The 13,584-nt window shown below is 38.9% G+C and overlaps 2 protein-coding genes across 4 annotated transcripts; both read right to left on the bottom strand.

Moving 5' to 3' along the window:
• Positions 1-223: 223 nt before the first annotated feature.
• LOC115752496 (carnosine N-methyltransferase-like) lies at positions 224-11,147 on the bottom strand. 3 transcript variants are annotated; one of them, XM_048283148.1, is made up of 18 exons: positions 10,971-11,146; positions 9,092-9,164; positions 8,399-8,442; positions 7,150-7,192; positions 5,942-6,160; positions 5,716-5,835; positions 5,425-5,496; positions 4,153-4,197; positions 3,982-4,061; positions 3,765-3,829; positions 3,619-3,685; positions 3,396-3,509; positions 1,734-1,807; positions 1,463-1,560; positions 1,295-1,351; positions 1,089-1,157; positions 954-1,007; positions 224-534 (listed from the first exon to the last, which is right to left on the bottom strand). In XM_048283148.1, the coding sequence occupies exons 1-18, from the start codon at positions 11,069-11,071 to the stop codon at positions 466-468; spliced, it is 1,464 nt and encodes a 487-aa protein (XP_048139105.1). In that variant the 5' UTR covers positions 11,072-11,146; the 3' UTR covers positions 224-465. The 3 variants fall into 3 exon arrangements, with proteins under 3 accessions (XP_048139105.1, XP_030546565.1, XP_048139106.1); XM_030690705.2 differs by having other exon boundaries at positions 5,716-5,832; XM_048283149.1 differs by lacking the exon at positions 3,619-3,685 and having other exon boundaries at positions 1,734-1,802; positions 10,971-11,147.
• Positions 11,148-12,372: 1,225 nt separating this feature from the next.
• Positions 12,373-13,584, bottom strand: LOC115752484 (protein TIFY 5A). The gene is made up of 3 exons (XM_030690688.2): positions 13,323-13,584; positions 13,038-13,122; positions 12,373-12,674 (listed from the first exon to the last, which is right to left on the bottom strand). Exons 1-3 carry the CDS (start codon positions 13,415-13,417, stop codon positions 12,495-12,497), a joined length of 360 nt encoding a protein of 119 aa, XP_030546548.1. The 5' UTR covers positions 13,418-13,584; the 3' UTR covers positions 12,373-12,494.

The following is a 13,584-nucleotide window of genomic DNA, read 5'->3' as shown; positions in this document are numbered from 1 at the left end:
GCTTTACCTTTCGTCTTCAGAATAAATGTTATGAATAGCAGCAAACTAGGAGGCGGCGGTCGATTACCATACAGCCAGGATTATATGTCAGGGCACAGACCATTTTTGAAGAGTAGTTCCCGTTTTAAATTACTTCTCCAAGTTACCAGTAAAGCTATAACAATGCATAACAGCCATCCTGGCTTTAGTGCCGAATTACCCTTTCGTATCCATGCCAAATTCCAAAAAGATAAGGATTTTCAAATCAAAGCGAATTCTGAAACAGGATTAATAAACTCTGTTGTCACAGGTCCATAAAAGTAGAAACAAACAGAAATGAAAAGCTTTCAAGCCAGATGGCAGACACCATGTCCTTAGGGAGATGAGCATAGATTGACAGACAAAGTAGCTCGGCTTCTTTCAAATGGAGGTAACACTGACGGTAGATATTGGAAAAGTCTCTTATTTTTGCAATCACGTGAAAAATCATGATGATACAGCATTAGCAGCAGCTGATTTCTTTCTCATCGTCCAAAAAGCAGCGTAATACCGATTCTGCAATAGACAGAAGAACCATTAGCATGAAACATGTCCTGCGAAATGTCCAACTAGACGAATGATTGAAAGCTATCCAAACAAATGTAGGAAGCTTGTGAGGCACTAGGCGCAAGTAATGGGACTGGTGAGGAAAGGAATGGCAAGCTATGACTATAAGCAGCTTAGCATTGAATAACTCCGCTATAAATATTAATGCAAGTAATGTTCACAGACACTATCTTGAACTGCTAAAAGCAACCTTGCCATTTATAAATATGAATGGTACTCTTGCATATAAACAGAATAAAAGAGATAAGTTCACAGTGTTGCAAATACTACCCACATAAAATTGTCAGGGTTGTAAATAATGCATAGAAAGATTAGCCGCGCATATTAACAGATGAAAAGATCTAAGCAGGGGGGGTTCAAAAGCTCACTTGCATCATTGCCCTGGGATTTGTGGTGTAGGTTGTCTCTATGGTTTTCTCATTCTGCATTCAAGATAAGAGAGATGAGTTTATATGCAACAATAGATGCTCGAGGGTTGCAAGTGAAATGTCAGCCTGAATTACCTCAAATACGAAACCATAGTGCAAAGCAACCCTTTTTACATCCTCCAAGCTCAACTCAATGGACATCTCCTGCAATTGCAATGCATAGATGGAAGAAGTTCAAAAGTATAAGAAAGAGAAGGGAAAACTGGAACCAACATTTTGAGCCATCCTCACTTAGACCAAGTGATAAATCACTAAAACTCGGATAACCAATGAGAACTTACATCTTCTCCACACATGTCAGCGAAGTGATATAGAAGAGGTCCCAAATTAATCCACACCTGCAATTCACGTATTTAGAAATTCAGCTAGAAATCCAATAGGAAGACCCAAGGAAATGATCAAATGGAAAAAAGAACGGAGTCATTTATCCTAAGTATTTAAGAGCTTACTCCCCCTTCTTTGAGAATTTTCGATATGATTTCAATGTATTCGACAATGTTATGCGCCGTATCAATAAAAAAGCATGTTACGACTGAATCCCAAATTCCTGCATGTTCCATATAGGTTTTCAGTGTGAAGTTAATAGGAAGATCAACATGCTTCAAATAGAATGGAAGATGAGGATGCAACCATAGAGCAAGTTCATTTCCCATCTCATTATCATAGCACACAGATAAATAAATTGACAAAATGGACCAAGTTCAATTCTGTTTCACCTACCTACTTGGCAGGGGTCACTGTAAACCTCAACAAAATCACCACCGCACATGGAGAATCCTTCTGTTATCCCTGCACTGGTCCAAGGAAGTACTCCATGATAAGCATGAGACGGACTTTGCACATTAAATGGCCAAGGATTCAACACAACATTTTTCCATTTAAAAGCCAAATTAGGGGATAAATTGGGGGACAAAGCTATAAGATTATCTCTGCTCTTTCAGAAACTTACCACATATCAGAGTGCAATTAATCATTGATAACTGTACAAGGAGAATTAGGCAACAAATGATATGTATAGGAATTTCCATCATAGAACTAGAAGTAGAGAAAATCCACAAACTTGTAACATATTGCATTTCAGTGGATCAAGTTATCCTTGCCACAGTGGATAAATTGATTCCAAACAGTTACATAGAAACAAAACTTCAAGATAATGGCACATAAATATTATCGCTCGACATGTGCAAATTGACAAGCTTAAGAAAAATTTTCAGACAATGCGTATTTGAAGTTCAGCCTTCCCATTTTCCCTCACTCATGTTAGTAGACAATGTCACGAGGATGAACGTCATATTTCAAACTCCTTGGGTGAAGTCATCACTTTTCATATGATCTGGCCTGCTCAAAGCAGCTACGGAAATGCTAATGATCCCAATAATCATTCAGCCTAAATTAGAGTATAACCCCTAAAGAATTGTTCAACACGTACCTTGAGGGGAAAGCTAGAAGTAGCCTTCGTGACTGCTCATCATAACCATAGATTAACTCTTATAACATCAAATCAGACAGAACTCTCGTTTTACCTAGAGATAAAAACCTTGAGAGAATGTTTATCCATCATCACACAAATATTAAGCAGATTCCTACTAATATTCTTTATGTTAATAGCTGTATCTAGAGCCAACAGTTCCCCAGAACCAATAATAAGATAGGCTATTAATCACTTGACAACTTAATTAAAACGCTTAAGATTTAACTAGATATACAAGTAAGCAGCTAAGGATACACTCGCAAAGACCTCTAGAATGAAGAAGGATGACCTCTCGTACCTCGATCACATTGTCCTATCAGTGAGGAAACAGCGCATGCATTTGTTCTCACATCTACTGATTTGACTTATGGAACAGAGAATTCTTAAAGTAGTGATCCCAAAGAAACAAAGACTAACGTCATAACATCATTTCAACATGAATATAACCAGGAAGAACCATGTGGAGAAGTAACATTTTGGTTAAAGAAGAGATGTTGATTAGAGGTACTTGAGAACTGACCACGGAAAAAGGGCCTCCAAGGTAAAATTTTTAATGCATATAATCTATATGAGATGATCTGTATAAGCAACCTATAACCTACTAAACTATCACCATCACATGAGACCCAGGATGCTAGAGCAGGGGCAATTTTCCCCGACATGCTCCGGGGTTCACAAGCTTTCAGATATTTACTCATGACAATGAACCAAGCTCTTCTTTTTCACCTTGTAAGAACCTACAAACTTTTCCTCTGACCCTAAAGTCAAGTAGTTATACTATCTAGTTCAAGCCACACCACACCTGTTCATAGAATGCATCTAATTCCTAAAAGAATTGCATAAGTGAACTTTCTCTAGCATCTAGAGCCCATAGCCGACAGAAAAAAAGCAAGTGCCCAAAAATGTGATACCTCGCTGGATGGACATCTGGAATTGACACTGGCCGAAGTTGGTCACCATCTGAAAGTGAATTGCAATTGCTATGGATCCAGGGATATATTGTCCACTCATCAGCAGTTTGAGCGCTGATAATTTCAGCAGAAAATTGGAGCAGTAAGGTTAACAAAACAGGAGATCTCTTGTTAATCTCAACAAAGCATGGAAGTTTGGCACAAATTGCACAAAGACTCTTACTGGTTTAGAATGAAACTCGAGCATATCATCATGTAGTACGAAAATTCATTTCCCTGACTTATGAAACCTGTCTCTCAGAAGAGAAGGATAAGGCAAAAGGAAAAAGCAACCTAAAAAAACTATCAAGGGCTGACATCCTGACATACCTAGAGATGATATCTCCAAAGCCAACCGCCCAAGTCCAGCCCCAGGAACTAAACAAGAAGGAGGGCTGTATGAGGAAATTCTTCTCTTGTCAGCATTTTCTCATGAGTTCATCTCTCCCAGAGAGTAATTAATCAACTTCTTAATTATTATGTGGTCAAAGAGATTCAAAAGCCTTAAGAAAACTGATAAACTAGAAAGAAGCTAAATTCTAAAAACCTTTCTCCGGAGCGATTGGGGAAAAGGGCATCAAGCTCTTCCAGAATAGGCTTGAAGCATTGATCACGTTCTTTCTGCCCCTATGTGAGAAATACATTACAGGGAAGTACTACAGTTCAGTAACGATTGGACTTGCAATATTTAAACTAAGAAGATCGAATTACAAGATACCTCTGCTGCCCAGTCTCTAACTATGTTCCTTATTATACAACGAACCTGTTAAAATTTTGAAAGGATAAGCCGACATGGATATGCAGTAATTTCATCACTAGTTACACACATCAAGCTGCCATTTCTAATCTCTTCGCCCTCACCAACATCATCATGCTGATGCACAATGTAAGCACCCTTAGATACGGTGCCGACTAATAATTCATCTACTGAACGAATTCAGCAATTAACTGAAAGAATATTCAATATAGAACACCGAACTAAACCACCCTCCAGTCCATTAAAAATAGCTAGAAGTGACCTCAAGAGCATATCCAACAGCAAGAAGTACAACAAATCCAAGATGTCATCTTGAAGAAGCAAGACATACATACACCAAGGTACCTCACAAAGATAATATCTTTCCGAGTATTTAAATTACTTAAAGCTTCGACCAAAAAAAATTACTTAAAAGCTACCGAAAATCTGGGCACACACCAAGAGTAAAATTGACCTAACAACCTTCACCATGCTATGAGAAGAAGCATTAGCACAAGGGTGGGCTGCTGCTAAGCTTTCAGCAACTGTAAGATCTCTGATTGACATGACTAATTAGACATGATTGCCCATTGGCTAAGCTACATCCAGCCACTCATTGATGCCCGTCATGGCCATTGAGACCAGTATTAGTCGTAAGGAAGCATTAGTAGCAGAATTCTAACACACACTCTAACCATGGCAAGTGGACATTTACACTGTCTGAATCCCAATTCACACTACCCTCGTAGAGTAGGATATTACTGATCATCAATTGAAATCTTCCATTCACTTTGTATGCTGCAAGTTTAGCATATATGGCTCTTGCACTTGAAGAAGTTATGACAGTGACGATAACAATGTAACAAATAGATAAAATCTCATGATGCTATATCAAGGAACCTCCTCTTCACATGAACTTCCCACAAATCTGATTTGCCACAGCCATTGGTCAATTAAGGACCAACCATTGATCCAGAACTCACAATCTACATATGGGACATGTCATCCATGCTTCGTTGCCTCTAGTGCATGTCTTCCATGGCATTTAGAAAGAACCACGCTTTATAGATACTGAAAGTACGACCAAGTCAACCCATTTAACATTCTATTCTAAGCTCCCAACCCAAGCAATTGCACGATTCCAATTATACATGTACATTAGAAAGCAATGCAACCCCAGGGTAAAAAACCACCACTCTTAAAGAGACGACAAACCAACGTAAAAGTAAGAGCAGAATGATAACTCCAGCATACCTTATCAATGTCGACCAAAGGGACATGCAACTGCAATGAAGGATCTAACCAGTCGCAAGAAGAGGAAGAAACCTGAAATTATGAGCGACAAAGAAGTAACCATCTTGCATAACCCTACACAGGCTTTGAAAGTTCTTATGGAAAAGCAAATGCCAGGATGCACTATCATTCAACAAGGGCAGAGATCCAGACACATAAGGCCTGATAGCATTTCGCTTCTTTCTTCTCCCCATCTTTGTGTGGCCCTTGCAATCGCACCATTGGAGGGGATAAGGTGATTAGTGAGCTTACATCTCTATTGGAGATGGCGAGACTATTCCCATCACTTTCTCTTCTCTGTTCCTGGAACTCTGAGCAACCACAAGGACTCCTCGCTCTGGAGTCATGGTGTCCTCTGCTTGCAAGCTCCTGCTGTGCAACTAGATAAGTCAGGTCAGTTTGTAATGAGAAAGCGCAATTGAAGTCGGCACACAACAGCTGACAGAACAATTACTGTTAATCATAATAGTTGAGAGACCTCATTGTGAGTCTTCTCTTCTGCTTTACATTTTGCATCGTCACCATCTTCAGAAGCAGCTTCACATGTAGATGACCACAAACTTCCGCTGTTCAAGGCAGTCTGATTAGAGCAAATTTTCCTCTCTGACGAGAAGCGGCCACCATTTTGCATGTTTTCATGATCTGAGTGTTCACAAATATCAATCTCTTGGCTCAAATCAATTGGGGGTTCAAATGCCTGCAAAGAAAGCAAGGGGTTAAACTTCAAATTGCACAACATGATGCCAGATATTGATATGTAGTCAATGGTGCCAAGTAGATGATCAATGTCTCAAAAGAGACTCAAATTCAGTTGAAGCTTAACCACTCAAGAATCATAGCACTCACCCCAGAGCTCAGTACCAGTACTTCTTTTGCATAATTCATTAGAAACAGTTCAGATCATAATGTATGATTTTCCGAAAAGAGGAATGCAGTTGACTAGTTTCAAGCACTTCAAATCATTTCTTTCAACCAATTTCATCATTCCAGAATTGAGGTAAGTCAAGATTTGAAGAGCTTAAATTGGAAAATCAATTTGATGAATGTGCTTAAAAAACCCAAGAACTACATAAGAACCTCAGAACCATAGACCATCTGCCAGATGTTACAGAAGTCTTATGGTCCTGCTGCTTAAGGGTGTCATCAGTCCAGTTGTCAATCATCAACTGCAGAACCGATCTGGCTGAGGGTTCATATATTCAAAGAAACTTGAAAGATACAGGTAAGCTGGAGTAACTTGACTTTTCTACATGCCTGGCCCATGTGAGGTCACCATGGCTCTAGATTTGTAGATTAGATGGAGCAGTTTGAAAGCCCTCGAGGAAGGCGAAGCACCCAGTGAGTTTGAAAAAAGTGATATAATAAAGCCCTATATTAGAATTGATACGTGTATTTTTGGTTATCGATTTTCTTTTCCTTTTTTTTTTTTTTTTTTTGGGGGGGGGCCTAGTCAGTTATAGTTAATAGAATATCAAGTCATAAATAACTAGTTTGACCAACAAAAAATTAGACAATAGACCCTCATCCCACCCCGTTAAGGTCAACGGAAGTCACCTCAATAACCTCACAAGGGCTCATCTTTCCCAGGGTCAGCAATAGCATAAAAGGATCCATTATTTGATTAGAGAGAAGAATCAAAAACGAACTTATGTAAGAAAATTATGGCATAGATAAGCTTAAACATACCTGAAGCATGCTGAAAATGAAGTACGAATTTGCTGAGATGCACCTGTACCATTGAGAAACTCTATCAAATAATACATTCTAAATATGCTAATAATAATCTAACTATCTATGTTAATAATCAAAATGCAGCTTATCCAAGATAGCAGATCCCCAGGAACATAACAACCAACCAAAGAAACTGTCAAAACCTCTGGCATGCGTTAGCAACAAGCAAGAGTCCAGATGGATATCTTACTTTATAACATAGATACATGTGGTGTGGAACCTAAGTTCAAATGCTATATGCACAGATTTCAAAAGTCAAAAAGGTAATTGGGCTCCTTTACATAATTGGAGAAAAATTATGTATATCTGGGTGCAAGATTAAGACAAGCAAAGCACTCCTATCTAGGAAGCCCATTATAAACCAGCAAATTATACAATATGAAGAAAGAGTTCTATCTACATATGCAGAGATCATATCTCTACATTTGTGATTTTAATCACCTAAAATAAACTATAAAACCCATATGCCAGCAGTCAGTTCCAAATTGCCAAGTGTAGATGCTTCTGACGTATGAAAATATACTAGATAGGTCACAGCAGCATCAAAAGAATACCATCTACAATAAAGTGTGCTTAACCTACATTTATTTAGTCAAAAGGCTTAGTCATTGTAGTTATGGTAATCTAATCTGGCGTTGTGTGTTGCCTAGGATATTCTCGAAGGCTAGACTAGAGATCTAGTGGACAATAACAAAACACAAGGACAAGGCCAAAATGGCTAAATCATAAATATTGGCAACTAAACATGTTTGGCTGACAAAATACACAATTGGCATGTTTTAAAAGAATCCATTGACATGTCTTGAGAGAGTTGATTTGACATGTTGAATAACATTTATCGTGTTCCAACACTGAGATAAGTGAATTTGACTAAAGAAAGAATGACTAGCACATTCTAAAATGGATTTAGTATTAATTCCACAATCCCTGTGTATAGTGTTCATCTTCCCTATATCCTCTTACAACACTCATTTAGGTCAGATATCACTGACATACTTTCTCATTGACAACAAAGAAGAAATGCAGACCTCTAGGAAACATTGAAAAGAACTATAAAGACTACTTGGAGAAGAATATCTCAGAGAGCTTGAAGAAGGATGACACTACTAAGGGGCAGGGTCTTTGAGCCTTGAAACTACACACCGAACATATCAAAATAAAAAGCATAATAACTCAACACAAGAAACAGGCTGAAGCAACGCACTGCCTCAATCTTTGAAACTTCTGAGGGTAGTGTGACAGCAATGCCTGCAAAAGCATAGTAAAGTAGTGAAACAATTACAGTAGAACTAGTGAAACAGAATATCAGCAAATTTGTAGAACTTTAATGAATTAAGGTTCATCATTTTATCGAGTCGCTCAATATAAGTAAAATGGGCAAACGGTGTATTATTCAGACTACAGGCCAATCAATTTTTCTCCCATACAAATTAAAAAAGTTCTTGTCAAGCTTAAACAATGGCAAGTTATTACAAAATCAGAAGACTGCACACTACATTCTCAATGCATCACTACGAATACAAAAAATCATTAGTACGATGAAAGTCCAACTAAGCGGGGAGAAAAAAATTCAAGCAATTCACCTACCAATATCGCTTATGCCCATAACAAACCAATAAGTATAATCTTTACCAATAGTCCATAGTCTTTACAAATGTATGCTTTCAGCCCCATGAGAGACGATTGACAAGAGGACCAGAATAAAAAGTACATCAAGATGACACTCTTCTGCTTCATGCATAAGCTAAATTCATGCCAGCACTTGAACACTTTCTTCATGAATGTAAAATTTAAAGCTACACACAACTTAAAAGTCAAATCTCTCTATATGTTACTGGAGAATCGACATTTATTAACTGGAGAATCAACAATAATTAACTTAAAAGTTATTATGTACCTTATGAGCAGGAGGAAGCTTTCTGAAAGATCTTTCATATCGTTTTACATCTTCCTCTGCGGCTTCTGGATAACTGTATAAAAGACAGTCAGCAGTACATAGAGATAAAACCAAAATGGTTGGCATGACGCCAACAAAGAAATGTATCACCTAAAACAAAAGGCTTCAAAATTTGAATGAAAAAGGCAGCAAAAAAAATAAGGAGAGAGATAAAACTAGATGAAATATAACTTCCTAAAGCGATAAGACTGGGGTTCTAAATTGAATATTTGACATTGCTGCAGGAGATGATTAGGTGAATGAGAAAGTAATTACTTCAATGCTCAGAACTAAGCTTTGATGCATTTGCATACTTAAGGAGATGGGATGAGATGGATTTTCTAAAGACAAAGACGAAACATAATGACCAAGTCTAGCAGTGTCATCACAGCAGTACAAAGTTGCACCAGCTTGTTCAGCCAAAACAAAAGGATGCAAGAGGAGCAGAACTGATGAACCATTTTTTATATGAGACGAGGTATCAAACAAACAGTTTGAACTAGAACCAAGCCCAACCAAACCTCAGTTCAGTTTGGTTCAAGAGGGTGTTTTTAAGTTTGCTCCATGAACTCAAAGGCCAAATCAAAATTTTATTCTCCCTGTGTTTCCCGTTGTCTTTCCTTGACAGGGATGAGGTTGTTGACATGTATCTAGAAATAGAAACTCGTGCACATTAGCTTTGAATCTGAAGCAGAGGAAGTTTTGACCTCAAAATCCACCATTATAGCTTCTTTCCAGCAACTTTCCCTTGTTTCTAACCTCTTTTCAAGCCCATTTAGACTTAGTTCAGTGATGGAAGTATAACTTGTATTGCTGGCCCAACTGGTTACTTTGAGATAGATATATCATAAAATTTTGAAAAGCCAATTTCTAAGATAAGAAAAGGAAATTTGGTTCGGTTCAGTATGCAATGATGCCCAAATTAAACTGTGCTCAACTGTAGCAACAACTCATGACAGAGACTATGGAGAATGATAGAATCGGCCATTGCAATGAACAGAAGTTTCGAAATTGTCAGAATAGTGACCAGTAAACCTATTTCTTTTATCACTTGTCTATACTAAGGTATTTCCCATATTACTCTCAAACGGTGCAGCTACAGCCAAACAACTTCTCAAAAATTGAAGTGCCAAGAAAGCAAGCTACGAGGGAATCTCCATAACCACTATAACATCAGTGAAGCTTCCTGATCACACCATCGGAAAGCTAAAAAGAACTAAAGCTCTGAATATTTCGCATGCCAGCAGCCAGAAGAGAGCTCTGCCACAAGTTTTTTCGACAGTGTTGCGACTAATAAACATCCAAGACCACTAGTTGACCGATATAACCTACTGTCTCCGGGTTTAACTACAAACAATCAATAATCATAACAGTAATGCCATTAGATAGCAGAACATGGGAAAATAAACTATAGAACTCTTTCACCGAAAAAGCTAATTAAGAACTATCATCTTCACTACCCCGGTACTCCCACATGCTTTTTTGTCAAATCACAGTTTTTTTCTTTTTTTTACCCATGCACCCTTCATTCCAAAAAGAGAGATCAATCAATAGGCTAATTCTTGCGAAATCAGAAGCAACTTGATTATCCTACGTGTTAATATCTCGCCACAGCCATTGCCGCTTGAGCAAATTAACTTCGAATCAACATGCACTCACAGTCACGCAGACATACATATGTGAAAGTCAAAATCATCTGCTCCTTCCTCATATGAACCCACAGACGCTGAATCGCGCAATTCTGGAAAAACCAAATGGTACTCGAAGAAGCATGAAAGAAGAAACAATACCGCGAAATTTAGCAGAGAGAGAGAGAGAGAGAGAGAGAGAGAATGTGTACTTGAGAAAGGCACTGATGATGCGCCGGAGAGACTTGGCTTCGAGAGCTTCCTCGAGCTTACGCTGGCGAAGTCGCTCCGCCCCATCTTCTTCCTCCTCCATACCTCCGGACAGTGCCCTGCACAGTGCACCACTTTCTGCTTCCCACTTCTTTCGCGGCTTCGACTACGAACGATGATGATCATTCATCGGTGCTTTTCATCGGAACAAACGAAGATCCGAATCCTGAAACGGGCTAGCCCCGAGGAGGCCCAGATCCGCAATTGATTTGGGCCGTCCGGAACCCAGGTAGTCGAAAACAAAACCCACCCCGCACTTTCGACATTATTACGATCATACCACCAATCAGCACCCTCAATTTGATGGTTAGGAATAATGGATGGGAGGATAAGCCCATCAAGGGCATGGTCTGGCTATCTTAACAGTAAGTAATAAGTATGTGATCAGTCAATCAATAATATAAACAGCTCAAATGGGCGGATTCCGACAGGGCCGAGTAGACCGAGGTTCGGGTTTTCGACGTTTGCAACCGACATTCCAATTTCAAAGTTAAAATAGTAATAGTTAATCTTGTTGTTCGATATATTTAGATTATTTATGACATTCTAAACGTTTGTAATATTCTGGAATCTTTCTGATTCATTGTAATTGATTTTGTGATATTCTATTAATGTAAATAATCATCATGTAAAGCCTATAAATAGGCTCATGTACTCTTTATTATCATACATCGAAATATGAAAAAAAGAATCATCATTTGTATCGCTTGTAATAATAAACTAATGAAAAAATGTCTTCATTAGTGACAACAATTTATATCGAAACAATTTCATGGATAATGAAAATATTTTTTTTTTTTCATTTTTTAGAGTGATATAAGTGATCTTTTTAAATTATTCATTTTTTGTGAAATAAACGAAGCCGAAACTCCATGAGATTATTTTTTTCATACATAAAGTCATAATGGACTTGCCTCATAACCTTATGAGACTATTTCCAATGTCATCACCAGGAAGCAAGCGATTGTGTGTCCGGTTACGCAACTCTTAGAGCATATGACATCTTACGTCAGAAGTCACAAATCTAGTCGTCTAGGTAAATTGAGATGAATCAAGCATGCATTAGTATACCATGTCTAAGTAGCAACCGACTTGATCCAAACTAGAATTGGGTGCCAACTTATCAAATGCGTATTTACAAAAACTCGATCGGAACGGAATGAAACAGGTTACGCTATTTAAGCACTAAATATGGTAGTCACATTTTTTTGTTCCACCTCGATATTCAAATTTGGCATTCGCACGAAATTTCAAACACATATCATTCCCAAATCTTGGAGGAGATAAAAGAAAGAAACGAATAATGATGGCAGTCAAGAATAGGATGAGAAACTAAGCATGCAATTAGTTTAATCTCGAATATTTTGTGGTAAATTTCCCCCACAAGAACCAATGAACAGTGCTTTGGTCGTCCTTTTTTTTCAAGGGGACAATAGTACAAACATCATGAATTAAACAAAGGGTGGTTAATGGCTAATGTAAGGAGACATAGCTCGAGCCCTCTTCCTTCTTTCCTGGAGGAATCTCTGCAGCGACCTCTTCATCGAAAGGCCTGAAGCTGAGGGGCTCCACAGGGGGGTCTTCTTCAATGGCGGAGGCGATGAAGATTCCACTTCTCTACTTGCAAGCCAAATTATGGCTCTTGCCTACATCAACAAAAACCGAAAGGGAAGATGCATGAGCGTCGATCTTTCTTCCTCCACTCAAACAATCACTGATTGCGCCTCATCTTTGCTGCTTCTGAAACGCACGCAGCTGAGGCACAATGGGATTATATGAAAAAGAGAGAACGATCGTGATTCCGGGTGTTCGATAGAATCTGTAGATTAGGGAATGTTCTGGCGTGGAACATCCGTGGTGACGGTAAAACGATCAAGTCCGCGTGCGAGAATTCATCACGCATCATCTAACACGTCCTGAATCTGTACGCAACACGCAGATCCTTTCGAATTTTCTGAGAGACGTGGGCACTGTGATGGGCTTTCATTTGGAAGATTTAGATTGATTACCTGAAACTCGGTCAAGTCGAAGGGACGGACTCGCCCCTTGTAAAGAATGGCGAGCTGTTGCTGATTTAGATGCGACTGCTGAGTCCTGCATGCATTCACATAACCATGGGCATCTTCATGAGCTTACATGCAAATTACACAGAAATCACATCAACATCAATAGTCCTCAATAACCAACGAAGAAGCAGACCAAATCCGACCAAAAAAAAAAGGCAGACCAAACAAAACAAAAACGACGATGAACCCAGAGAGAGAGAGAGAGAGAGAGAGAGAGAAGGGACGTACGTTGATGAGCTCTCGTCGTAAGAGGAGGAGGAGGAAGAAGAAGAAGAAGAAATGGAAGAGAGGAGGTGAAGATCCAAGTTGCAGTTCTTCCCCATGGCAAAACCTTAATCAAACCAATGGCGAAGGGTACACTCTCTCTCTCTCTCACACACTCTAGATCTTGTCGGATTGAAGATGTAAGAACAAATGTCGTAACTGCTTGGAATGAGAAAGAGGAGGAGGAGGAGGAGGAGAGAGCAACGAAGAAAAAGGGCCGCCACAG

This window comes from Rhodamnia argentea, chromosome 7, assembly GCF_020921035.1.
Source record: "Rhodamnia argentea isolate NSW1041297 chromosome 7, ASM2092103v1, whole genome shotgun sequence".
NCBI classification, from domain to species: domain Eukaryota; kingdom Viridiplantae; phylum Streptophyta; class Magnoliopsida; order Myrtales; family Myrtaceae; genus Rhodamnia; species Rhodamnia argentea.
This window is presented reverse-complemented; position numbering and strand designations above follow the sequence as displayed.

What these genes read in the sequence shown, in the direction of transcription:
- LOC115752484 (XM_030690688.2), bottom strand. Translation starts at nt 13,417, where the DNA reads ATGGGGAAGAACTGCAACTTGGATCTTCACCTCCTCTCTTCCATTTCT. An exon ending in TACGACGAGAGCTCATCAAC is followed by an intron (nt 13,123 to 13,322) that starts GTACGTCCCTTC and finishes GAATGCATGCAG; the next exon opens with GACTCAGCAGTCGCATCTAA. An exon ending in TCGACTTGACCGAGTTTCAG is followed by an intron (nt 12,675 to 13,037) that starts GTAATCAATCTA and finishes TTGTTGATGTAG; the next exon opens with GCAAGAGCCATAATTTGGCT.
- LOC115752496 (XM_048283148.1), bottom strand. Translation starts at nt 11,071, where the DNA reads ATGGAGGAGGAAGAAGATGGGGCGGAGCGACTTCGCCAGCGTAAGCTC. An exon ending in AAGTTTCAAAGATTGAGGCA is followed by an intron (nt 7,193 to 8,398) that starts GTGCGTTGCTTC and finishes TCAATGGTACAG; the next exon opens with GTGCATCTCAGCAAATTCGT. An exon ending in CTGACATGTGTGGAGAAGAT is followed by an intron (nt 1,158 to 1,294) that starts GTAAGTTCTCAT and finishes TTGCAATTGCAG; the next exon opens with GAGATGTCCATTGAGTTGAG.